Raw genomic sequence first — 27,722 nt, 5'->3', positions numbered from 1 at the left:
TACACTTGGCTTTCAACATTTGAATTTTTTATATAGTTAGTCAACTGGACTGACCAATTCCACTCTTTTGAGATAAACTTTGAGTCATAATATTTATGACTGAAGCTTGTTTGAGGCATTATTCTTTAAAATTTTAAATGTTCATCTTCCTCACGAGTAGCCAAACAACTCCTAAAACTTGGAGTCTTTGAGGGTTCAAGATATCTTCAAGTTTCAACCTAACTGGTGACTTTGCTTTCTCCCTTGTGCTCATCAAATTTTCTAGGAAAGGAAGTGAGGTTTGATTCCTCTCTTGCATTTACTTTGTTATTTCTATCAAAGTGCTTTGTTTCTATGGTCCGCCCCATGAAAAGCTCTCACTGTCCACCAAAATAAATTTGGAAGCGTGCGCGGCTCCTTACTGCTCCGTAACTAGGAAGCAAGTCAAAAATATTTAGTTAATCTATCAACCGTCTTGTTGCTTTACCATTACTTGAGTATCTAAAAATTAGTTGAACCATATTACGTCGTCAAATAATATTTGATTACAACTTATTTTTTTAAAAAAAATAATGCCAAATTTATTATGGATTTTATCAGCACTTTATTAATTTTAAAAATTTATTGTAAATGTATTAAAACAAGTAAAATTCGTGGTATTCTCATAGGGAAGAGATGGCGTCTCTTACAGATAATGGGCCGATTTGGCCCAACAATTGATCGGCGGCCACAAGTGTGGTGCAGGAAAGCTCGGGCGACCTCCGCCACACGGGTGTTTTTTTTTTCTTGGAAGGGAAATTTCCTAAGATTTGAAGTCGAGAGAGAGTGAGCAAGCCTGAGGGAGAACGTGAGGTTGAGATCGGCCATGGAGACGGCGATATGCAGCAGAATTACTCTCTCGCCCAACCATGTCGTCAATCCCAAACCAGGTCTCTGAATCCCTTTCTCCCTTCTTTTTCTACGGCCTTGTCTCGAGGTTGTTAAACTGTAATCGCTTTCGTATTGTTCTCGTTACCTCCTTTTATGTATTTTAATGCGCAATTTTGCGAGTATTTATAGGAAGAATTCGTTGAGATAGGCTCCTGAACTGTTCAAATGAATCTTAATGTGTTTTTATTAGTATTTGCGATAATTTAATGTGCCTGTGATGTACAAAAGTTATTTTAATCAAAAATTGGTTGATCCTTCAAAGTATATAGCTTTTTATCTTCTTCATCATAGTCATTGAATATGAACCTTGTTTAAAATTTAGGGCTATTTTAGACTTTAGCTTGGGAAGATTTGAGAAGGAGGCGATATTAAGTCCTCTTCTTTTTCTTAACTGTTTTGATATCAGACTGAAAGGCGCACTAGAGCATTTACTTAAGTGAGCCTATATATACACAATAGAAATCCAAATTCATATGACTATCTTGCGGATGTATATGGGACTCTATGATATGCTTTCATTTCCATTTAGTTATCAGCATGCTTTACCATTTTGTTTGTTTCTTTATTTCTGTCATCACGGAAAAATAGTCATTATTTTATCTTTCGATGTGCAGTTTTGTCCAGATTACATTTATCTCTTAAATGATTCTCTTTTATATTAACACTATTTTTACGGAACTGTCGTGCATTCCATTATCATATTATATTTCATTGTCTCTAGGAAACATGAATCTTTCAATTTATTCCCATAGAAAGGTCTACTAAGTACCTAAGGTGTTAGTCATTAAATTGGCCATGATTCATTACATTCCCTTTGAGCTAATTATCCAGACAAACTTTTGCCATACCAAGAGGTGAAGATTTTGCATAGTAACTTGTTCATTTGCTGTATGGTGATCATGATGTCAAATAAAAAGCCCTTTTCTCCCCAATGTATAGGTTTTTGTGGACAACTCCCCTTTATAGCATTTTGTGTCTTGAGATTATAGGTTAAGACAATCAATTAATTTAACTTTAGAAGTGTTGGATCAATGATGATGAGGCTAGAGGGGGGAGTAAATAGATGATTGCTTGAATCCCTTGCCCCTTGATCATGATTACAATTTAGTTAATAAGCAGTAGAATATATTCAAACATAAATACAAGACACAAGCAATGTTAACACTTAGTTTTTATGTGATTGAAAATCCATGGTTCCTACTCAGCCTATCTCTCGTTGGTGAGTCACTCCTAGAATCCCTCTATCCTTTCTCCTTCTCAAATGTCTTCCAGAAGTGGAGAAACCACTTCCAACCTTATTTTTATGATTCGCTGGTGAGTCACTCCATGAATCTCTTTATCTTTTTTCCTTTTTAGATGCCTTCTGGAAGTAGAGAAACCTCATTAAACCTTTCTTTATAATGAAGAACTAGACAATACAATGAGAAATGCATTAACAATGCAATAAGAAAATGTTTGATCGAAAGTGTGGGGGAGGGGTGAATAGTGCGGGTGGATTTTTCACTTTTTTCGTTAAAACTATCGGAGTAAATGCAGTGGAAATAAAGATGTAAACGAAGAATAACAGAAACTAAGTTAACAGTTTTTGGTTTTATTTGAATCCACTAATAATTCAAAGAATTACAAAGAGCTTACAAAAAGAAATTATTACAAATTTACGTAATTTAAATTATACTGACAGTATAGAAGTCTGGTGTAGAGCGCAATTGTCGGAGCAACCTTGCAGCGTTGTAGTCGGAAGGCGGAGTAGCGCGGTGAGCGTTTAAGCGTTGAAGTTATAGCTTCATTCATTTGGAAGTTGTCTTTTTGGTACTGTACAAAGGGTTGCTCAATACGTTTGGTAGAATTTTGTAGAAATAAATATTGTATTGTTTGAGATGACATAACCATTGTAAGGTATATAGTGAACTAATGTCACAACTTGGATCCTAAAATGAACTTACGATACCAATCCCTTATTATTACTAACATCACTAATACTCTTCCTCTAGATGAAGCATAGATATATTATCTATATGTCTTAGCTTGTTACATATAGTAGAAAAGCTCTCATAAACATAAATGGTTGACATTAAACAAGGTCTTGACTTTAAATGAAAACATAATAGTTGCAAGTTAAACAAAACTTAATAAGTTAATTAAGTACATAGTAAATGATACCTTTGGCCTCAAATCAACAAAACTCTAGAAACAATTGGAGCATGTTAGTGATCTTCCCTCTGACCTCAAATCAGTACATAGTTGTCTCCACAGGGTGCCCAATTGGCTAAAGGGTGATAGATTTACTACAATAGGGTAGGGATCAAATCTTGGCGGGCGCATGCCCTTAGAGAAAACTCCTCCCACTTTCTAGTCATTCGACGGTTGGCTATAAGTTGATCCCGTGATTTATCTTCCTTCATATAATTTGGGGGTCGACTGCGAGGGGCACTTGGAATGAGTATAATCACCTTTTGCTATAATCAAATGAGTACATAGCTAATAATGTCTTTGTCCTCAAATTAAGAAAACTCTAGAAATAACTGGAGCATGTAAGCGATCTTCCCTCCGCCCTCAAATCAGTACATAGCTTATAATGTCTTTGTCCTCGAATCAACATGTCATAAAAATGAGAGGATAATCAGAGAAAGGAGGAATTGAAATAAGAATGAAGAGACATTTTTAGAACTAATCTTCACGGTTGGCTTATCCCTAAAGTGGCAATGAAATCAAAACAGCAATAACCTAAGGGAAAAAGAAAGTACTCAAGGGTCCTGGAGGAAAGATCGATAGCACAACTTGATCATTTGTTAGACTTGCAAAACACAAACACAGGAGATGGAAAACGACCTTTTGATCGGTGTGGCAAAATGAGAATGAGATGTTTTCTCTATTCAAGTCTATTGGAGAGTTAAAGCACAACTTCACCATTAGAATGAGAAGATGTTTCTTTTATTCAAGCATCCACTAGCTCTTAGACGGCGCATATGCAACATGGAAAAATAGGATATGCTGAAGAATAAAGTGAGAAGAAGATGCAGGAGAGCAAGCTAGATCTGGACCTTTTAAGGAAGGAGAATGGGTTGTTGATGTAGACAGAAAAGAAGGGAAGAGGATTTTCCAAATCTAGAAATGACTTCTCCTCTAAAGGGGAAAAGAGAATATATATGTGCTAGGAGAACGATGAAGGTTCAATAGAGGATATCAATGGGCAATAGAATCTGACATTTGTTAATGGGAGGCGAGTGCATTGGAATTGCATAAAGGTCATTCTGTGTTTACAAGAGATTGTTATGATATTGTAGGCAATGTGTGTGGCCAGTGGTGGAGGCTCAGCAGCTAATCAAGAATAAGGATGATTGAGCAATAGGAATGGCTTGTCTGGAACAATGTAGAGATGTGATTGGCAGCACAATCAGATTGTTGGATTTGGTAGCATGACATGATGCCTGCGGTTGTTGCATGACACGTGAGTCCATAAGAAGGTAAAAGTTGCCAATGGGGATTTGAGCATAGTGATTGAAGACTTCAGCATTAGACATCATTCATTTGTATGGAGTTCAAACAGCATGTCTTACAAGATGAAATGAAATGTTATTAGCTATGTCTTTTCTTCTGTGAACATTGGCATATTTCTCTCAGGTCTCAAGGTTATAGTCTGCAAATTCATATTTTACCATGTAATCTAGTTATGGAAAGAACTGCTATATGCTTCAAGTGCATACTATTGATCAACTGTTTTTGTATCAGGGCATACTTCTTTTACCATCCCTTCTCAAACGTATTGATCAACTGTTGCAATTTGACAGGTATGCTAGTGCTATTTTTAAGTGCATTAAGAAATGACAATTTTTATTGAAATGGAAAACATATCCTGTGAAGTATGAGTTGACTAATTTTAGTGTTTTACCTAGGCTTATGCCTAGTTACAATGGGATTTTGACTGTAAGCTGCATTCGCACCTTAGTACAGATTGCATTGAAGATGCCAAATTCTTCCGCTATTGTAAGTTATTTTCTCAAACAGTTTATCATATTCTTGAAGGAATATTCATCATAAAACTTTCTTGTTGACTCAGGGACGCATTTACGAACTTATACAGCCATATAGAAATGTTGAAAAGTCATCATGGAAGGTTCGAATTGAAGCAAGCAGGGCACTTCTAGATCTTAAGTATCACAGCGATGGCATTGATGCAGTTTTAACATTGTTCATCAACTTTTTGGAGGGAGAAACTTCATTAAGAGGTCATTACTATTATTTAAGCTTTCCTATTTATTCGTGGTGTAGCTTCTGACATTTTTGAAAGACTACAGGCGAGGTGAAGTTGGCTGTTCATGTCATGCATATATGCCAGGTTGAATTTGAATCTGAGACAGAGAAACAAGTACAATTGTCCACCAGCATTGCTCTGCTTCGCCTGCTAACAAGCAGAAAAGCATTCAACAACATTTTCCTTCGCCACTACTTATTCTGCATTTTGCAAATTCTTGCTGGAAGGTACTATTATTATCTCTCTAGTTATTTGGAACTTCAGTTTTCACTAATGTTTGATCGTGTTCTCCAGTTAGGGATCATTGCTTTGATTTTCTCACTAGGATCTTTGATTTATGTTTCTGATTTTTATTGGTCATGTACTCTAGCAGTCACTGATATTGTAAGCTGGATAAAAATATGTATGGATAAAATATTCTCCTACTAAGTGCAGATGGATGTTTGCTGTGTTTTTGTGTCAAATTTATAATTTGTGAACTAGGAGAAAAAGTGAAACTGAAACATAATAAAAAGGGGGTTGGATTGAGAAAATCAGAAGAATCGAATGAATCTTTGGGTACCATCTGCATGGTAGGAGTACTAGGTGCAGATGGATAATAACGCAAAATATTATCAATTTAATTTTCCAACGTCTGCATATCGATTTTTGGCTTCTTGAAATTTCGTTGGTTGTCATTTTACTAAAATTATTAGCAGCTCTGTTTTTGACAAATAAGAATTGAATCAATGCACAAGATGTTTGCACATATTTTCAGGATTGAACTGACTGCCAATTTACCAAGTTGCTTTTTTCTTCAGTATTGTGCTGACAGCTCTGTAGTTAATGCTCTCTTTTTTGGAAGTGTTTTGCTGGTTACTAGTTATATAATCATTTTCATATTCAGGTCTCCAACGATTCACGGTGTACCTAGAGTTCAACTACCTGCTACAATAAGCGCTGAAACTGGTAGCCAGCAAGTGACAAGACCTGTGCATCTAAAGTTGAAGATACCCAGGCCTCAGGAACCTGTTTCAGACAATGGTAAAGCTCCTGAAGTTCTGCCTCCTGCAGAAACTAATAAAGAGGGTGATACTATTTCTAACTGTAGTGAGAAAAGGGTAAATGTAATCAAGATTAGGGTTAGGCAACTTTCGTCATCAAGTAAGGTGGATGAAATTGATCATCATATGGACTATTCTCGAGCTTGTACAAACGATGTTGAGTTAGGACCTTGCAGTTCTGTTTCTGTTGATGCACCTGCAAGAGCAACTGATCCATTGAATGTCAGCAACCAGAATAATTTGGAGGCAGATTCTGCTCATGATCGTGGGTCTAGGATGACTGCAAGCATTGGCAGTGCAAAGATAGCAAGCATGGATGAGCTTGGTAAAGATTTGCAATGTACTGCTGATTCGAGGCTGGCTGGACTTTCGAAAGCTCAACTATCTCCTACTGACTTTAAAGTTGATGAGACAGTTGACGAAATAGCTACTCTTCAGGAGCACCCAATGCATAGACTTGGAGTGGAAGCAACTGTCTCTCTTGATAATGAGCAACCTAGAGAAAATAAGAAATATAAGGACAAAGAAAAGAAGCGGAAACGAGATGACAAAGACAAGAAGGATGATCCTGAGTATCTGGAGAAAAAGCGCCTTAAGAAAGAGAGAAAGCGGATGGAGAAAGAATTGGCCAAAATGCAAAAGGATGGAGATAAAGTTTCTGAGTTGAAGATATCTCCTAGAAATACTGAATCAAGCAGCCCTTTTATTGACGCCAAAAAGGCAGAGCAGAATGTAGAAACTCATGTGGTAGCCAGTAAAGATAACAAAAGTGAGACAACTAAAGGAACCTTCCCAACTAAACTCAGAATAAAGATAAAAAGCAGAAATACTGACAACTAGAATCAAGCCACCGAGTGTAATATCTTAGCTATGTAGAATTACCAGAAGGACAAAGGATGCTACATGATCGTAGAAGGTTTGCGTGGAGGGTAAACTCAAGATGCTCAAAGCAATTGCAGAGATTGAGTGATGAGCTTGTTTTCTTTGAAGGATGGCTTTTATGTTATGGGCCTGCGGCTCCATTCTTTTAGATTCTCCAGAGATTTGACACTTGCATTTCTAACTATAGCCGATGCTCAAACAATATTCGTTGGAATTTATGATCACAACCTACGGCCACAAGATGTCTTTAGCAATTGAAGGTTTCAACGTTGTCATATGTGTCCGCCTGGATATGTGTCTACAATAAGAAATTGTAGATAAGGATTAAACAAAATAATCAAAATTATATATATATATATATATATATATATATATATATATATATATATATATATATCTCACAATCTTAGTCTACCCATCCAATGACACATATCTTGTGAGCACCAAGTGTATTTTGTTATTTTTTTTTTTTAAAAAAATAGAGTTTATGATTTAGAATTTAGGAGTTGATTATAGTATTAAAGCTATAGAATTTTTTTAAAAAAAATTAATGTTCATAAGATGTGCACCTTTGGGTGTGCAGGTACACTGTCCTTTCTTCACAACTGCAAGTTAAGAATAAGAAATTTTATTTATTTATTATTCATAATAAGGATGGGAAAATGAGTTGGTGTTAGGTTATTTTATTTAAAATAATATTAAATTCACTTATTTCTAAGTTAATTGAGTTTGAGTGGTATACATTTATATGACTTAGAATTAGTCATGAGCTAAATGAGACATTGACATAATTTTATCGAGGCTCGAAATAATGTCATTGGCACCATAAGTTTCCATTCTTCAAGCTGCAAAATTGCTGTCCCTACGAGAGAAGTTCTACAGCAACTAAATAGCATCAATGTGAAATAGCATTGGCAAAGCAGGAAATTGATGTGCTAGCAATGACATTTTACAACTCATGTAGCATGGACAATATGAAAGAATGACAGTTGTGATTATGATACACTGTAGCATTCACTTTTGCAGGAAAATCTCATATACAAGCTGCTATACCTATAATATTTCTAATATCTTGAAGTACTGCATATATACATATATACTTGATTTTTTTTTTTTTTCAACCAATGTGTATGCACAACACTAAACAAAGAAAATAATAATTGCATACATGTGTAATTGCAAATCCATAAAGTACATTCTATTACCATGTGTTCCTTTTTTATTGGAATATGATGATAGCCCTAGGTCGAAGGTAAAGCTATCTAGAGCTTAATAGAGTATAAAGCCTCGTACCATAGTAGTGTCGTCAATTGGGTCTCCATGTCGACTTATGTTTCAAATGACTACCTTTAATTTCTTTTGCAGGAAGTTTAAGCTGGACTTTTGGGACTCGAACAATGACATAAATATGTCATAAATTGACTTTAAGGGTCTTCTCGAGTCATGCCTATGTCAGTAGCTCAAGTCTCGAATCTTAGTGCAACTTAATAAGCTTAAGGGGACTTCCCAATTTGTGTCAGTGATTAGAAGGAATCTAATTAACTAGATTAGGAACAAAAAGTCATTGCTCTAGAGTAGTCAACTAGGAAGACAATTGTATTGGGTACAAAATGGTTCTGACCCTATAACAGTCAGCTAGTAGCTTTTTAGTCAAATCAGTAGTCGATTGATGTACTGCGAATTGACTAAGAATAGCACACTTGGCTTTCAACATTTGAATTTTTTATATAGTCAGTCAACTGGACTGACCAATTCCACTCTTTTGAGATAAACTTTGAGTCAATATTTATGACTGAAGCTTGTTTGAGGCATCATTCTTTAAAATTTTAAATGTTCATCTTGCTCACGAGTGGCCAAACAACTCCTAAAACTTGGAATCTTTGAGGGTTCAGGATATCTTCAAGTTTCAACCTAACTGGTGACTTTGCTTTCTCCCTTGTGCTCATCAAATTTTCTAGGAAAAGAAGTGAGGTTTGATTCTTCTCTTGCACTTACTTTGTTATTTCTATCAAAGTGCTTTGTTTCTACGGTCCGCCCCATGAAAGCTCTCACTGTCCACCAAAATAAATTTGGAAGCGTGCGCGACTCTTTACTGCTCCGTAACTAAGAAGCAAGCCAAAAATATTTAGTTAATCTATCAACCGTCTTGTCGCTTTACCATTACTTGAGTATCTAAAAATTAGTTGAACCATATTACCTCGTCAAATAATATTTGATTACAACTTAATTTTTTTTTAAAAAAATAATGCCAAATTTATTATGGATTTTATCAGCACTTTATTAATTTTAAAAATTTATTGTAAATGTATTAAAACAAGTAAAATTCGTGGTATTCTCATAGGGAAGAGATGGCGTCTCTTACAGATAATGGGCCGATCTGGCCCAACAATTGGTCGGCGGCCACAAGTGTCAAGTGTGGTGCAGGAAAGCTCGGGCGACCTCCGCCACACGGGTGTTTTTTTTTTCTTGGAAGGGAAATTTCCTAAGATTTGAAGTCGAGAGAGAGTGAGCAAGCCTGAGGGAGAACGTGAGGTTGAGATCGGCCATGGAGACGGCGATATGCAGCAGAATTGCTCTCTCGCCCAACCATGTCGTCAATCCCAAACCAGGTCTCTGAATCCCTTTCTCCCTTCTTTTTCTACGGCCTTGTCTCGAGGTTGTTAAACTCTAATCGCTTTCGTATTGTTCTCGTTACCTCCTTTTATGTATTTTAATGCGCAATTTTGCGAGTATTTATAGGAAGAATTCGTTGAGATAGGCTCCTGAACTGTTCAAATGAATCTTAATGTGTTTTATTAGTATTTGCGATAATTTAATGTGCCTGTGATGGGCCTACGTGGTACAAAAGTTATTTTAATCAAAAATTGGTTGATCCTTCAAAGTATATCGCTTTTTATCTTCTTCATCATAGTCATTGAATATGAACCTTGTTTTAAATTTAGGGCTATTTTAGACTTTAGCTTGGGAAGATTTGAGAAGGAGGCGATATTAAGTCCTCTTCTTTTTCTTAAATGTTTTGATATCAGACTGAAAGGCGCACTAGAGCATTTACTTAAGTGAGCCTATATATACACAATAGAAATCCAAATTCATATGACTATCTTGCGGATGTATATGGGACTCTATGATATGCTTTCATTTCCATTTAGTTATCAGCATTCTTTACCGTTTTGTTTGTTTCTTTATTTCTGTCATCATGGAAAAATAGTCATTATTTTATCTTTCGATGTGCAGTTTTGTCCAGATTACATTTATCTCTTAAATGATTCTCTTTTACATTAACACTATTTTTACGGAACTGTCGTGCATTCCATTATCATATTATATTTCATTGTCTCTAGGAAACATGAATCTTTCAATTTATTCCCATAGAAAGGTCTACTAAGTACCTAAGGTGTTAGTCATTAAATTGGCCATGATTCATTACATTCCCTTTGAGCTAATCATCCAGACAAACTTTTGCCATACCAAGAGGTGAAGATTTTGCATAGTAACTTGTTCATTTGCTGTATGGTGATCATGATGTCAAATAAAAAGCCCTTTTCTCCCCAATGTATAGGTTTTTGTGGACAACTCCCCTTTATAGCATTTTGTGTCTTGAGATTATAGGTTAAGGCAATCAATTAATTTAACTTTAAAAGTGTTGGATCAATGATGATGAGGCTAGAGGGGGGAGTAAATAGATGATTGCTTGAATCCCTTGCCCCTTGCTCATGATTACAATTTAGTTAATAAGCAGTAGAATATATTCAAACATAAATACAAGACACAAGCAATGTTAACACTTAGTTTTTATGTGATTGAAAATCCATGGTTCCTACTCAGCCTATCTCTCGTTGGTGAGTCACTCCTAGAATCCCTCTATCCTTTCTCCTTCTCAAATGTCTTCCAGAAGTGGAGAAACCACTTCCAACCTTATTTTTATGATCCGCTGGTGAGTCACTCCATGAATCTCTTTATCTTTTTTCCTTTTCAGATGCCTTCTGGAAGTAGAGAAACCTCATTAAACCTTTCTTTATAATGAAGAACTAGACAATACAATGAGAAATGCATTAACAATGCAATAAGAAAATGTTTGATCGAAAGTGTGGGGGAGTGGTGAATAGCGCTGGTGGATTTTTCACTTTTTTCGTTAAAAACTATCGGAGTAAATGCAGTGGAAATAAAGATGTAAACGAAGAATAACAGAAACTAAGTTAACAATTTTTGGTTTTATTTGAATCCACTAATAATTCAAAGAATTACAAAGAGCTTACAAAAAGAAATTATTACAAATTTACGTAATTTAAATTATACCAACAGTATAGAAGTCTGGTGTAGAGCGCAATTGTCGGAGCAACCTGGCAGCGTTGTAGTCGGAAAGCGGAGTAGCGCGGTGAGCGTTTAAGCGTTGAAGTTATAGCTTCATTCATTTGGAAGTTGTCTTTTTGGTGCTGTACAAAGGGTTGCTCGAGCAACTCTTTTATAAAGTGTTGGAGGCGCTTCCAACACTATCCGAGGTACCTCCAGCTGCAGATTTTATCCCCTCATCCTCGGACTCAATAACCTCCGCAGATTGCTTATATTCTCGAAGGCTTCTTCCAGGCACTCTGAGGTGCCTCTAATGCTTGTAGGTGCCTTCCATTTGCTCCAGGGCACCTCCCCGCAGCGTAAACTTTATCCCCAAAGTTTATTTGTGTGAGGGCACCTCCACCCTATCCAGGGCGCCTTCAAGCAGCTCCAAAGTGCCTCTAAGCAGCTCCGAGGCGTCTCAAGCACTGGTCACCCGAGGCTAACTTGTGTTTTTCAACTCCTGCAAAACATGTTAGTCCAAATATCAAATATACCTGTAAAACAAAGTTAACACAATATAATATTAATTAATTAACTTGATAGTCTCGGGACTTCTGGTTCTGACTTCGGATTTCCCATGAAACCCTAGGTCGAACTGACGCTTACTGTTCCCTCAACGGGGAACGCGTCCTCACCTACTCCTCTCAGGAGAGTTTTTCTGATGTCAAATTGGTCTTCCAGACCGTTTAGACCTTTGCTCAGCGTCCGAGACTTCAGGACTTTCCCCTGGACGTCCGAACTCCGATTAGTCCCGTCTTCCGCCTGGTGTTTACAACCCCCAGGACTTTTACCTAGTATCCTTGACCCTAGGATTTTTTGCCAAACGTCCTCGACCTGCTAAGACTTCGCCCAGCCCCACGAACCATGACTTCCTTGCCTAGTTGCAACTATGATTTTCCTTTATGCCTAGTGTCCACTAGGACTTTTTTTTGTCTAAGATCACTTAGAACTTTCAAGCACACTCAGTTAACCTTATCAGTACAACAATAAGACTTAACTTTGAATCTTTTGTCAATATCAAAACTCAGGTTCGTTCATATGGTGCTTCTTGCACCAACAGGAAATACTATAAGATTCGAGCTCTTCTTTTGGTTTGCTTTTCACTTGATTTTGCTTCCTGATGTTCGTGTATATTAAATGTAAAAATCTTTTATTGTTTCCTTTCTTATAGCCTTCTTCCTTCTTGTTATGAACAACTAATTGTTGTCTTCCACCCAATCAGTTGAGTGTCAGCTTTCTCCAATCGATTAATCTCGCGACAGTTTCAACCTTTTGTTTACCAACAAATAGTTGAGTCAGCTACACCAACATTGGTTTGACTGCCTAGATTCTCAACGATTTCTTGAGTTGATTGATCTTCTATTCAGTCGACTAAATTGTTGTAGGTTGTAGACCTTCTGATGGCTCCTAACGGCTCCTACCAATTGATCAATAGTCTTTTTCTTGCTTTTCTTTTGTGTCATCAGTTTGACTGTCATTGTTGATCTTGCCCTAGTTAACTGACGGTCTAGATGACTCAAGCATCAGTTGATTGAATCCAACCTTTAGTCAATCAGATCATCGACTTTGACCAACTTAGCTAAGTTCTCCAAAGTGGAGCCTACCCAAATCCAAAGTATAGGTCCTTCTCGTCTCACTTAGATTTTCTTGCCAAGAAACCATGCCTTTGGAACTTCCTCGTTTTGCTAAGAGGCTTTACCTCTGTGACTTCCCCTGCGAAGAGGAACAAGACTTCATCATCTTCCCAATATCAACCAACATTGACTTATGAGGACTTCCACTTATCAACATGTGGACTCCTCATGGCAAACGTCCAATTAACTTTGACATGTCAAGACTTCCTTCACTACTAAACATTCGGTCAACTTTGATTTGCCGGAATTTCCACTTCCCAACACATGATAGACTTTTCTTTTGCAAACACGTGTTGGGTTTTTCTTCTAGCCAATAATTATTGTACTTTTCCTCAATCAACAATTGTTGGACCTCACCATTATTGATGCCGCTTGTTAGACGTCATCCGTTGCCAACATCTGTTGCCTCTATTGCCAACAATTTATCCATTGCCAACACCTATTAGACTTTCTTCATTGTCAAGTGTGCAATTAACTTTGATCTACTTGAACTTCATCTATTGTCAATTATCCAGTTAATTTAGCACACATATAAACTTAACACATTATCTTAACTTAAACACTTCAACAACAACTAAGCCTTTTCCCACTAGATGGGGTCGGTAGTATGAATCCTTTTACGCCATTGAGCTCTATCTCCTATTATATCATCATCTATATTTAAATAAATTTTATCTTGTTTTATTGTTGCTAACCAAGTCTTTTTTGGTCTTCCTCTTCCTCGTTTGATATGCATGTTTATCATAGTTTCACATCGCCTAACTGGAGCATTTATTGGTCGTCTAAGTACATGTCCGTACCATCTTAAACGTGTCTCTCGGAGTTTTTCCTCAATAGATGTAACTCCGACTTTCTCTCTGATGCACTCATTTCTTATTTTGTTCATCTTCGTATGTCCACACATCCACCTTAACATCCTTATCTCTGCAACTCTCATCTTCTGCTCATGTGCTCGAGTCATGGCCCAACATTCATCTCCATATAACATAGCAGGTCTAACTGCGGTTTTATAGAACTTAACTTTAAGTTTAAGAGGTACTTTACGATCACATAAAATACCCGACACTCCCCTCCATTTCACCCATCCTGCTTGTATTCTATGTAAGACATCTCTCTCAATCCCTCCATCATTTTGTAAAAACGATCCTAAATATTTAAATCTCTCGGTTCCGGGCAACTCGTCCTCTCCTATCTTAACAATTGTTCATTACTTCTAAGAGCATCTGTAGTGGGAGGTTTATAGCATGAAATTTATACTATAAACCTCTCAATATAAACCCCTCCCCCACTACATAAGTGGGGTTTATAGTTTTTTTTATAAACCTGTATCAAAATCTTGGGGCCAGGTTTATAAAAAAAATAGAGAGAGAATAGAGAGAGAATTTTAAAAAAAGTGGAGTTTTTAAAAGAGAAGTTTTATGATAATAGAGAGTGGTTTTTAAAAGAAGTAAGGTTTTTAACTTTTGATGTGACAATGATGTAGCAGAGCATAAACCTCTTTGAAAGGTTTATGATTGCGGATGCCCTAATATTGCTAAACTTAAATTTCATATATTTTGTCTTCAATCTACTAAGTTTAAAACCTTTCCCTTCTAGTGTTTCCCTCCAAGATTCTAGCTTAGCATTTACTCTTTCACGTGTCTCATCTACCAAAATAATATCATCTGCAAACAACATGCACCACGGTACTGTGTCTTGAATGTGCGCAGTGAGTTCGTCCATAATTAGTGTAAAAAGATAGGGACTTAGAGTTGATCCTTGATGTAACCCTATCTTTATTGGAAATGCTTCAGTTACGCCGCCTGAAGTCTTTACTCTGGTCGTTACATCCTCATACATATCCTTAATTAGTTCAATATATGTTACGCTTACACCTCTCTTTTCTAAAATTCTCCATATAATTTCTCTTGGGACTCTATCATAAGCTTTTTCTAAGTCAATGAATACCATGTGTAGATCTTGTTTTTGCTCCCGATATTTTTCAATTAATTGTCTAAGAAGATTATAGTTTCTATTGTCGACCGTCCTATGAACCCAAATTGATTTTCTGTCACTGTGATCTCCTTCCTTAATCTTTTTTCTATTACTTTTTCCCAAAGTTTCATAGTATGACTCATTAGTTTAATACCCCTATAGTTTGCACAATTTTGTATGTCTCCCTTATTCTTATATAAGGGAACTAGAGTACTTATCCTCCATTGATCAGACATTTTTTTTCATTTTCAATATCATGTTAAATAATTTTGTAAGTCATTCAATACCTTGTTTCCCTAAGCACTTCATTACCTATCGGAATATTATCCGGTCAAGCCTTTTTTTTGTCATCTCATTTAAAGTTTGTTTTACTTGAAGTTTGAATTCTACGATAAAAATTAAAATTTCTATATTCTTATCTACTTAAAGTTTAACTAGGTTGGTCACTAAACCTTCATTAAAAAGTTGATGAAAATACCTCTTCCACCGCTTTTTTTTCTCCATCGTTTACTAATACCTATTACATTCATCTTTAATGCATTTTATTTGGCTAAGATTGCTTGTTTCTTTCTCTCACTTTAGCTATTTTATAAATATCTCTTTCCCCTTTTGTATCCAATTTTGATATAACCGTTCAAAATTTCATTTTTTCGCTCTTACTCACTACTTTCTTAGCTATTTTTAAAGTTTTCTTCGTTCTTACAAATATATAATTCCTTATAAGCTATTCGTTTTTCCTTCACTTTCTCTTGTACTTTCTCATTCCACCACCAAGATTCTTTACTTAGTGGTGCATGTCCTTTTGACTCACCGAGTACACTCTTAGCTACTATTTTCAACTTTGATACCATCTTATCCCATGTTGTATTAGAGTCATCGTATATTTCACTTAATGCTTGTACTTCAATCTTCTTTGCTTCTCATCCTTTAACTTCCACCACTTAATTCTAGGAATTGTATATATTTTCTTTCTATTGATACTATGTTTGAGGCGTATATCCAACACTACTACCCTATGTTGGGTAGTTAAGCTTTCTCCAGGGATGACTTTGCAATCTTTACAAATCTTTCTATCCTTCTTCCTAACCATAAGAAAGTCAATTTGTGAATTATTATTCCCACTTTTGAATGTGACTAAGTGTTCTTCTCTTTTTTTAAAAAACGTATTAGCTAATATAAGGTCATATGCTATCGCAAAATCTAATATAGTTTTCCCTTCCTCATTCCTCGTTCCAAACCCATAACTCCCATGTGCTCTCTCATATTCCTCATTTTTCACTCCAACATGCCCATTTAGATCACCTCCTATTAAAATCATTTCATTTGGTGGAATATTTTATAATATTTCATCTAAGTCCTCCCAAAACCTTGATTTGGTAGCTTCATCTAATCCTACTTGTGGTGCATATACGCTAATTATGTTCATAGTTTCTTTCGCCACTATTATCTTAAGGGCTATAATTCTATCCTCTTTTCTAACTACTCCTAAAACTTCATCCTTTAACAAACTATCTACAATAATACCCACTCCATTTCTTGCTTTACTCTTTCTAGTGTACCATAACTTAAAACCCGAGTTCTCTATCATCTTTGCCTTCTCACCTGTCCATTTTGTCTCTTGTACACACAAAATACTAATTTTTCTCCTAATCATCATATCTACTACCTCCATTGATTTACCAGTAAGAGTTCCTGTTCCATGTTCCAAATATTAGATTATTAGTTTTTCTATCATATTTGTTCTTATCTAACCTATGGTGTGAGAACTTTTGCCTATTTAACACTACACCCAAGTTCTCATGGAAATGTAGCGGTCCTTGCTGAGACGTTACAGTCGGACCCTGTAACGCGAACTCTTGCATATTTATCACTACACCTGAGTTCTGGAGATGTAGCGGTCCTTGCCGAGACGTTACAGTCGGACCCTGCAACGCGTTCCTTCCGGGGAACAACCTAGCATTAACACAATAGTTTAATGGATTCATTCATTGAATATTTGCCATAGTTTGGCACTAGCTGGCAACCTAACGTAACCTTACTCCTTTATCCGGGCTTGGGACCGGCCATGACCGATCGTCATGGGCGGAGTTCTTAACTTAAACACTTAAGTCAAATATTTCTTTGTCGGACCATATAGCCAAACATGAAAACACCTTAGTGTAACAAGACCAAGTTTGAGTGTGCAAGCATGATTACACTAACAAGAAGATGATGTAACGAAGTTTTGTATCTTTAAAGAAGATTACAACAACAAGCATCCCAGTTATTTGAGCTATAATCTTAGATATAATTTGAAGGAGAACCTTGATACAACGGTAAAGTTGTTGCTGTGTGACCTTGTATTCATTGGTTCAAGTCGCAAAAACAGCCTCTTGCAATATAGAGTAAGACGATGTACAATAGACCTAATTGGTCCGCGGGAGCTTTGTGCACCGAGTTGCACTTATTTTTTTTTGTTGGTAATCTAGGTATCCAGCTTTTCGAACCAACTAATCCTATAGAGGTGATCGATCCAACCCAAATTTTCTACTAGTTACTAGGATAAATCGAAAACCGCTTACGGAGGCCTATCCAAACGATCAATGTTCTTAGGTTTGTTGTCCCACCAGAGGAAAATCCCTGTAGTGTGCCACAGTTAGGATTCAAACCTTAGATGCCTAAATAATCACTTGGAGGGTCTAACCACTACACTGTAGTCCCGGGGGGCCGAGTTGCCCTTTTTAATCTTAGATATGATCTCATTAGTGAACTCAACGTAATACTATACATCTACTAATATTCACATTAATTATATAAAAAAGTTTTTTTTTTTTTTTGTTTCCCTCTACCTTTCATTACCTCCAACTATAGTGAAATTGAGGCACCTTGATTGAAAGAAGATTACAAATTATAATTACTACATCGTCTGTCACGCCCCGAGGGTGTAATTCTCGAACACCGAGAGGTACCCCACTCAGTGACAATATAATAAAAGAAAACCTAGGAACCATCTGACCAAAATAGCTAGAAAATTCATCAATTTTATACATCATATACTTCATAGACTATAAAACGATACATACGTAACAATGTATAAAACAAAACATAAATACAACGAGATGAAAGTAAAACAAACCAGGAATCAGCACGTCAAAATCTTTGAGCAACTCTATATAAGGTCGAACCCAACTATAATATCAAAAAGATCGTGCTTGCAAAACTCGAGGCCAAGGAATGCAGACAATAAGCCAAATGACTAAGTGGATAATCAGGAAGGATGTGCATGAATTTAATCTTATTTAAAAGGTCAAGTAAGTAGAGTAAATCACAATCTCTTATTACAACTTTAAGTTCTCAAATAATATACAATTGTATATTTATGACCATCTAACATTTGTTTGTTAGAATTAGAATTTAGCTTCATTTGTTATCATCAATTAAGAAAAGTTCTTAAATCTTACTTTTTAATCAATAAGTCTATAGTTCATCCATGGTATAATATCAATATGAGTAAATATCATAAATTATGTGAGTATCAGTATGTATATCAATGATCTAAAACTAGCGTTTTCAATAGCGGCGAATAGCGCGCTACGATCAGCAAACGCTCCAGAGCGTTCGTTGTTAGCGATTGTCCCAAATAACCCACACTATTCAGGACAATAGCGTCGATAGCGCACATAGCGTGCGCTATTGTGACCTAGTAGGTGCTATAGTTCTGAGTGATCGATCCCCATGGATCGATCCTCTGAATTGATCCAGATGTCTTAGATTGATTCCAAATTTTTTTCCTGATTTTTTTCTCATTAATTAATTATTTGTTATGATTTTTTCTTTTGTTTTTCTAGGATTTTGATTGTTTATTTGGAATTTGCAATATCTATGAATTTGTCAAAAAAAGATATTGGTTGGAAGTATTTTTATCAAACAAAGGGGGAAAAATCTGTTCGGTGTAAATTTTGTCATCATATATCGAATGGAGGGATTACTCACTTAAAGAAACATTTAGCTCAAACTCATAAAGGGGTTGCACCTTGTGTTAGTGTTCCGGATGATATTAAACAAGAAATTAGAGAATCACTTGACAAAATTAGAGCATCTAAAAACAAACAAACCGAATTGTTATGAGAGATTGGTGAGGTTCCTAGAGTATGAGCATGCAATCATCTAAAGTTGGAAGTGTAGAGGAAAATTCAATTGGATGTTCTTCTGTTAGTGGTGAATCAAAAGGTAAAGGTACTCTTTATAGGTTTGTTAATTCGGAACCTAGACAAACAATCCTAAATTCGGCATACAAAAAAGATTTGCTTGGCTTCATTCACCAGGACTTTCCATCTGCTTGGCTTCACTCACTAGGATTTTCCCACTACCTAGCTTCACTCACTAAGTCTTTCACCTAGCTTTCACTCACTAGGACTTTCCCTTGCCTAACCTCCAATTAGGACTTTCCTAGTTAAGTATCCGGTCAACCCTTTGACCTACTTGACTCTTCTTCATATCAGACTGGTTAAACATTGACTAGAGGGGAATTGCTCCAACAATCTCCCCAATCAGACGATTGCTCCTACAATCTCCATATATTGTCAAACATCAAAACACAAACATCAAGACTCAAGTTTGAGTCAACTCAAACTTAGTCAACCTGACTCAAGGGATATTGCACCAACAAAGTCCTCTGGACCGCGGGCGAACACGCTACCACATCATGTAGTACTCTAGTATAAAACTCTGGTGCAAAGTTAGGCTCATAGTTTTCACATTTTAGTATTATCCATTTACCATCTTTGTTATTTCACTTTTAGGATTCTATTTTATCCATTTATCATATATGTTCTCTTTTCATATAGAATAATCAATCAAGTTAATATTTTTGTATAAAATCTGTTAATTTATCATCATAGGGTTTACCGATAAAAAACTACAAGGATCAATAGTATGAAATATCAAAGAGCATGGAAGGTCAAGCAAATAAAAAAGACAAGTATCAACGAAAGAGTTATTCAGAATATTTATTTAATTTTTAAAACAACCATTCCTATCTTAATCCCCATATGAACCCACGTGTGGACAAGAAATAATATCAATTATTTACCCTCTAACGATTTTATTATTTTAACTCATTTCTTTATTTGTAATATCATTTTAATCCCCAAACAATTATACAAGAATATACATAATCTCATTTATCTCTTTATTCATGCACAAGGATAAATATATAAGAGTCAAAAATAGATGTAGCCACTTTATATACAACAAAATCTTCGAGTGTCGGTAGATCACCGTGCTGCACTTGAACTCGTATCTACATATATTATACAACAATAACTCAAATACTCAAATGATAATAAAAATCATGACATGAGATCTAAACATTATCTACAACTCAAAGCCGATAGATTATTATTTTTGATCTCGCTATGTCGTACCACTACACATTCCTAAAAGAGACCTCCATTATTATCTAATTATTTACCCATTCTAACCACAAATCGATTAAAATTAAATATACCTCTTAAGGAAATGAGGTCACTATTAGTGGCACCGAAAGGGGCCACTGCTATTGGTAGTTGTTGGCCAGAAAAGAAAACAAAAGGGCAACAATGATGATAATGCTCTTGCTGGAAGAAAAGAAGAGCTATTGCCCTTGGACAAATAAGGGAGAAGAGACACCTTTCACGGTGGTTGGACAAGGAGAAAAAGGGTTGCACGCAAAAGGGATGCTCACTCCTTCATTAGCAACCTTGGCTAGCCCCGATAAGCTCAACCACAACACTGAGAGAGTGAGGAGAGGAGAAAGGGTTGCCTGCTCTTGTTGTTGGGAGAGGGCAGCAACTAGGGTTTCCTTTTCCTCCCTTTGCTGGCAGTCCATCAAGCTCCAGTGAACTCCGAGGAGCTTCGGCGGTGCTGTCAAGAAGCAGGGACAACAGGGAAGCACAGCAAGGAGCAAGAGAGAAGAGAAAGACAGGTGTGAGGGGTTGTTGGCTGGAAAAGGCAGCACCTACGCTGCTGTCGTTTGCTGTTGGAGGAGAAAATGGCAGCAAAGTTGCTGCTCTGCTCTTTGCTGGAGGAGAAGAGGTGCGGGAGGAGAAAAAGAAGGAAAAAGAAGAAAGAAAAGAAAAGACAGGGATGGGGTGGAGGAAATGGGCATGAGTATGGTAGGTATGGGTGTCAGTAGGTTGTTTTTTTTTCATACTTAACATGGTCGGAGTCATTGGACTCAAGAAATTCTAATTAGCATATACTTATGGCCTTGTATATGTTATTACATTGCACGTGCACTAATGATGTGTTCATATGCAGGAGATAAGCTGTCCCAACATAGAGGCCCTTGTGCAAACCATGGTGTTCTTATGGCAATATCAATGAGTGGACCTGGAAGAGGAGGTGGCTTGTTGGATAAGCCAACCATAGAGAAGACTACACCTAGTCGTGAATCTGAATTTGATATAAAGTATGCACTTTGAAGATTTACCTTTGATTTACAATGTCTTATTTATGTAGGTTGTTCTATTGTGTGCGCACTCTTCTCACATTCAACATCAGACACTCAACTATCTCATGTAGCTTGATCATTTGTTAATTGTGCATTCATTAAGAACATAAAGACACCAAGGTTTAACTATGTTTGAGATTTTCCTCACTTTGTCATTTCAAACCTTGACTTTTTTCAATGTGCAATTGATCACTGCTATTTTAATGCCAACTGATCAAAATTATAATACATGTTACTATTAACAATCCTACAATTTATACATAATTATTTTTCTCTTTAAACACTTCTATTTAACACTTCTTGGTTCTTTATTGTGGAAGTTCATATACGTTCATTTTTCTGAAAATTTTATGGTTATCTGTAGCATACTTGTTCTGTTGTTCTTTACATTTTTTCCTTGTAATGTGAGTGCATCTTTGAAAAATGTTTTGTTTTTTCACTCCTAATCATCTAGTCAATCTTCACTGCTGGCAAAATTAACATTTTCAAATTTTCCTTTCTACTTCTAATTTGTCAAATAAATATTAACCAAAGTATTGTTTGTGCCACTAGACAGATTGTATACACCATTTTTTTAGAGGAAATATTGTTTGAAAACTAGCTTATTAAAATCACAATGGTTTAGGAGGTTTAAAACATTTGAGGTGGATGAAATCAAGAATTGATCTGTTCTGCAATATTTAGTTCAGGATCATAGTTAACAGTCGCATAGAACTTGATCAATTTATGTTATTTGAAAGTTGAGACCCTCATACAAGAGCCCTTGTGACTTCTGATTCCACTATGCATACCACAACCAGATCCCTCACTTAGCAAATCATTGTTGGTAATGCTTGATGGAGGTCCCACTCAATTTCTTCCTTGTATTTCTTTTATTTGGATACTAAACATGCATGGAAACTATTGAACTAAGGAATTGGGTCATTGTTCATCCTAATAAGCAATAGATGAGATGCTCCTTAACAGTTCCACTCCTATTATTTCATGTTTTTATTTAGTTGCACTAAGTTCTCCTTTGATGGGTTTGAAATTCTGCTGCTAATTTCAGTCTCAGCTTGTGCTCGCTAATATAGACAGGGAAGAGATGTTGAAGGATCCAATTAAGTTAAATTTGAGGAAATAAATTTGTATTAATTGTACTCATTAGCGGCTGTAATATATATACAAGATTCTAGATATAAGACTAACCCTAAGGTCTTTATATGTGGCTAAGCCCACTACACATGATGTATAAGGCCCAATTAACTCTTATAAAACATGCTTTTTAAGCTGAAGCAGATACTTTCTATATTTGGCTTGTTACATGAACCTTAAAATTTAGACTAAGATATGATTACAATGAAATGAAGATATGATACTCATGTACATGCAAAATAAAATCTGAGAAGTTAATGTAGTGCACAGCCAATGATTCCTTTAAACTCACATCAACCTTGTTACATGAACCTTAAAATTTAGACATTGTATATGTACATTAAAATTTAGATTAAGATATGATTATAATTGAAACAAAAATATGATACTCACACAGGCAAAACAAAACTTAAGAAGTTAATGTAGTGCATGCCTAATGATCCCTTCAAACTTAACCTTTGTTACATGAACCTTATAATACATGAACTTTATAATTTAAACTAAGATATGATTATAATGAAACAAAAATAAAAGCAGAAAATGTCTATTGGTTTATAAAGGACCAGGGAAAGACTCATTTTCTCATTGCTCATTATAATATTCTAACTATAAAAATTAAATAAACTTTAAGTGCAAATCATTTTGAAAAGAAAGAAATATATAATTAATAAATGATAATCCAAAAATTAAATCTTAATTGTTGCAAGCATATTTAACTAAGACTAAGGTGATTAAATTAATTAACAAATATTAATAGAAGACAAACATATATTAGCAATCTAATTATTATTAAGTAAAATAATTAATTATAATAAAAAATTAATATTATTAATAATTTAATTAAATATCAAAATGTATTTGCATGACACTATATAGTACTACGATCTTATCGTTCGGGTCAATTCTGACACACTTTAAACTTGTAAAGCTTGATGCATACACAAGTGAAATAAAACTTAAGAAGTTATTTAACACAGCCAATGATCCCTTCAAACTCACATCAACACACAACCATCAAGGTCTTGTCTCAAGTAACCACACTGATGAAGAGAGAAGAAACAAGAGAGGAGGAATGAAATGAGAATGAAGAGAAATCAGAGGAATCAGCTTCTTAAGTGAATGCTCTCTAAAGATAACATACTGAAAGAACAAAGGGTGGAAAATTAATTCTGGAAATGCTGTAACCTGAGGAGGTTGAGGAAAAGACTCTTAGGAGCATCAGAAGGAAGATGGGATGTCATTTGATAAGCAGATGTGGGGTGTGAACTTAATGGAGGTAGGTGGTAATGATGTCATGGATCCAGCAATGGTGGGCATGGCGGCAGTAAAGAAGGAAGCAATGGTGATATAAGCATGCTTCCAGTTGTACTCAAGGAAGAGTTCGAGTTAAGAAGCTGGGCTGCTCTGGGCCATGGATAAGGGACAAGGACATCTAGGTGAAGACACCATGGCCCATGTGATACAAGATCTCAAAGATGTCAGTATGAAATACCTACACAAAGAAGTTGTGAGAGATGAGGTGCTTGACACAACTAAATAGCCGAAAGCATAGGTTCCTACACATACTTTCTTCATTGCTTTCAGTTGTTCTATGTGAATGCAAGAAGTGTATGGAGGATCAGAGGAGTTAAATGGAGTTATGTGCAATTGACTCCCTTGCTCTTGAGTGCAGCCTCGACACTCCTTAGCATCGGTGCCCATGGAGGTGGTCTTGTGGAGCTCTCTTTGTTGCACTACAATGTCCAAGGTGAGGAAGTAAGTGTTGGATGATGGTGTCTATTAGCTAAATCATGGCTTTAGTTTGGGTTTCAAGAAGAGAAGCCAAACTATTTTAAGCCAATAGCTTAGATGTGCCAACAAGAACCCATCTTCAGGGTGATGTGGTTCGCAAAGAACAACGAAACAAGATGGGAAATTGACTGAGCAGACACTATATCATCCTTTATTATTGTAGTTAATCCTATTTTGTGTATCATATCACTAAACTAAACATCTAGATTATAGGTTTAGGAGCCTTTGAGCATATATTTGGTAACATTCTCCTTTTATCTGGTCTTACACAATCCCATCGTAGCTATGCTAGTTTGTAGATGGTTCACTCCTATATTGTCTTTATCTCTTTATTTATTTTTCTATATTTATAGTTTGCTCTGTATATACTATCCATGAGCAAACTAATTAAGTTGCTAAATTGTTAAGTAACCTTTAATTAAGTTCACAAGTTATCAGAGAACTTAACACAAAACATGAGTCTCAAGGATGGTATTAGTTGATAGTCATTACCTTTTCATCTACTATAGTGGCTGACTTATCTCCTCTTTGGATATAGTCTTCTAGAACATCTTATCCGATACAACCTTTAGAAGATGTTCCTAGCTTATCGAGTTTGCAAAGAGTGCAGATCTCTTAACTGGGCAACACTTTTGGTTCTCATTTCTTAGTTGATTACAAAACATACCTCTTCACCCTTTTTCTTTCTTTAGTCTTTTCTAATCTTTGGAGGTCCTAATCACCCCTTCAAAGTTACCCCTTCACATCATCGTGAGCCTACACAATAGTGAGCCATTTTACAAAATATGACTTGGGAGACTGTCCTATAGTCCAAGGCTTCACAACTATAAACCCTAATTAGTTCACCCACTACCTAGGCAATCACAACATTACAAGATGTTACATGCCTAAAGACAAAAAATAATGATTATAATCACTCAATGTAATCTCTTATGATTCTCATGCTTTCGTGTCTTTAGCTCCTCAAGTCCATCAAGTTACTTCCCGAGCTTGAGTGAATCTACCCAATCCAAGCAACACCCATCTGAGCCTTAGCTCTTGAGCCCACTGAGCTCCTCCCTGAGCTTCAATGCAGAAGCTTGATTCAAGCCAAGTTCCTGAACACAATCTCCTTGATCATCATGTTCTCAAGCTCCATGAGCTGCATTTGATCTACCTTAGCCCTCGAGCCCCTCAATCTTCATGATTGTCATATGCATTATCTAAATAGCTGCACACTATATGAGATCACATAACACAATTATCATTTGGCATTTTTCTAATATAATTCATCTTATTCTTCCGATGTTATTTCTCAAAAAAAAAAAAAAAATGGTAGGCACACGTGCCCTACCATGCTTGTGTTTGATTCTGCCAATGATGAGAGAACCATTAAACTTTACAATCACAAATAACACGACAAATTTTGAATCTACATGTGCAAGCCCTAGGTGAGAGGGGTGCCCTATAAGGGATGCCAATATTAGTACTCCACGAGACAATATTTGTTGAAGCTTCATTTTGGTGCTACATTCCTTTAGATTAAATCTTTATGCATAGGAAGATGTAACTCAAAAATCTCGGTATAATAATCATGTGCCATTTGGTTTGAACACTTTCTAGCTTGATACAGTGCATCTTATGACATTTCTCTTCTACAATTTTGTTATTAGTAGGCGCATGGTATATTTCTTCGGAAAATTTGAAAATTTTCCATCTAATTCATCCCTATTAACCTGATGTTGAATTTTTCAAAAAGTTTGCTTTCTATATGAACTAGGCTTAGTGTTTTTTAATGTTACAAATTTCCTTTGTGCACGAGCCCTTGTAGATCCCTTATGCCACCATTGGTTATCTATTGTAGGATCAAAACGTGTTCCCTCTTCAGATATTAATAATGTCATGGGTTTTGAAGGGGTTAAGGGGGTGACTTGTGGCCGTCAAAGATCATTTTCTATAGTCATGACAAGTTGGTTATGGAAATGTTCTGGTTGGCTAGTCATTTGCATAAATTTGTTTTCTTGCTGCATATGTTCAATACGGCAGATGTCAGTTCTAGAAAGTAATTCAGTCACTCCACTTTGTATTTTACTTAAGAATTTGCCTAAATTTGCAATTTGGTCATCCGATCTGATTTCATGTTGAATATTAACACCTTCCCACTGTCGCATTTTAGATGTTGCCAGGTAACTGTATCTGACTTGTATATATGTCAAAGGTCTTTTCTTCCCAAACAGCTTTTTCTTGGAGGAAAAAAAACATTAATGTTTTTTTGGCCAACTTACAATATGTTCGACAACAATTGTCTTCATTGTTTTCAGGAAATCTAGGAAAACAGCTCCTCCTTACCGTGTGATATTGCACAACGACAATTACAACAAGCGTGAGTACGTAGTCCAAGTGCTAATGAAGGTGATCCCAGGAATGACGCTCGATATCGCTGTAAACATCATGCAAGAGGCCCACCACAATGGCCTAGCAGTTGTAATTATTTGCTCTCAAGCAGATGCTGAGGAGCACTGCATGAAGCTCAGGGGTAATGGTCTCCATAGCTCAATTGAGCCAGCTAGTGGTGGCTGCTGAACTCTTCTATTGCATGACAAGTGACAAACCACAAGTAAAGTTTCGATGTGATCGAGTTTCCTTCTGTATGTGGATGTAGATATTCAATAGGGCTGTCTGAATGATGCCAATTTGAGGATAGTGAAACGAAATAGATGGAGCTGCAAGAAGCATATGCATATAATAACTCTTCACGTCATGATGTATTCACCGATGTATCTTCTTAATTAAACCGTACATTGATATTATGTTGATATGGTACCTACGAACCCTCTAGTTGGCCATTGGGTTTGGTGATTAATACTTGAAACCCTTTTTGATCATTTCTTGTGTGCCATCTCATTGCTTTTCAGTTGCCTCTGGCACTCATTAACATCGCTAGCTATTTGATCTCTGCTAACTTAATGTGTCCGTTGTTTGCAACTTTATCTCCATCCTAAGCTACTTTTGCCTGTCCAGCTCTTTTTCCTTTAAAGAGCTTGATAAATTCGTATATTCAAAAATTAACTTTTTAAAATATTCATTTCAAATTTACTGTCTCCGTTGATGGTAAACAAATATACAAATAATTTATAAATAAATTTATTAATTTAATTAAATTTTAATTATGAATCTATTTTAAAATTTTAATTTTATATATATTAATTTATACTTTTTTATACAACAACAACAAAAAATAATATAATTTTAATAATTGAATGACAACAGGAGTTCAAACTTAGCTAAAGTTTAATAAAAATATAATAGAATTAAACTCA

The 27,722-nt window shown here is 35.9% G+C and overlaps 2 protein-coding genes across 4 annotated transcripts in view; both read left to right on the top strand.

Moving 5' to 3' along the window:
• LOC121971536 (transcription initiation factor TFIID subunit 2) overlaps positions 1 to 7,444 on the top strand; it is a 126,552-nt gene extending 119,108 nt beyond the window's left edge. Inside the window, exon 26 of the mRNA XM_042522860.1 lies at positions 6,200 to 7,444. Coding sequence (XP_042378794.1) covers positions 6,200 to 7,044 — 845 coding nt within the window. The 3' untranslated portion in view covers positions 7,045 to 7,444. The remainder of the gene's footprint in view (positions 1 to 6,199) is intronic.
• On the top strand, positions 144 to 27,287 carry LOC121971537 (ATP-dependent Clp protease adapter protein CLPS1, chloroplastic-like). Of its 3 annotated transcripts, XM_042522863.1 has the most exons (4): positions 144 to 278; positions 648 to 908; positions 21,306 to 21,456; positions 26,724 to 27,287. In XM_042522863.1, the coding sequence occupies exons 2-4, from the start codon at positions 845 to 847 to the stop codon at positions 26,983 to 26,985; spliced, it is 477 nt and encodes a 158-aa protein (XP_042378797.1). In that variant the 5' UTR covers positions 144 to 278; positions 648 to 844; the 3' UTR covers positions 26,986 to 27,287. The 3 variants fall into 3 exon arrangements, with proteins under 3 accessions (XP_042378797.1, XP_042378795.1, XP_042378796.1); XM_042522861.1 differs by lacking the exons at positions 144 to 278; positions 648 to 908 and adding an exon at positions 9,498 to 9,742; XM_042522862.1 differs by lacking the exons at positions 144 to 278; positions 648 to 908 and adding an exon at positions 9,500 to 9,695.
• The last annotated feature ends 435 nt before the right edge of the window (positions 27,288 to 27,722 follow it).

The sequence above is a fragment of the Zingiber officinale genome, chromosome 4A, assembly GCF_018446385.1.
Source record: "Zingiber officinale cultivar Zhangliang chromosome 4A, Zo_v1.1, whole genome shotgun sequence".
In the NCBI taxonomy this organism is placed as follows: Eukaryota; Viridiplantae; Streptophyta; class Magnoliopsida; order Zingiberales; family Zingiberaceae; genus Zingiber; species Zingiber officinale.
This window is presented reverse-complemented; position numbering and strand designations above follow the sequence as displayed.

Excerpts from the sequence above, each read along its gene's own strand:
- LOC121971537 (XM_042522861.1), top strand. The coding sequence starts at position 9,646 with ATGCAGCAGAATTGCTCTCTCGCCCAACCATGTCGTCAATCCCAAACC. Across the intron at positions 9,743-21,305 it reads TTCTACGGCCTTGTCTCGAG|GAGATAAGCTGTCCCAACAT; the intron begins GTTGTTAAACTC and ends GTTCATATGCAG. Across the intron at positions 21,457-26,723 it reads GAATCTGAATTTGATATAAA|GAAATCTAGGAAAACAGCTC; the intron begins GTATGCACTTTG and ends CATTGTTTTCAG.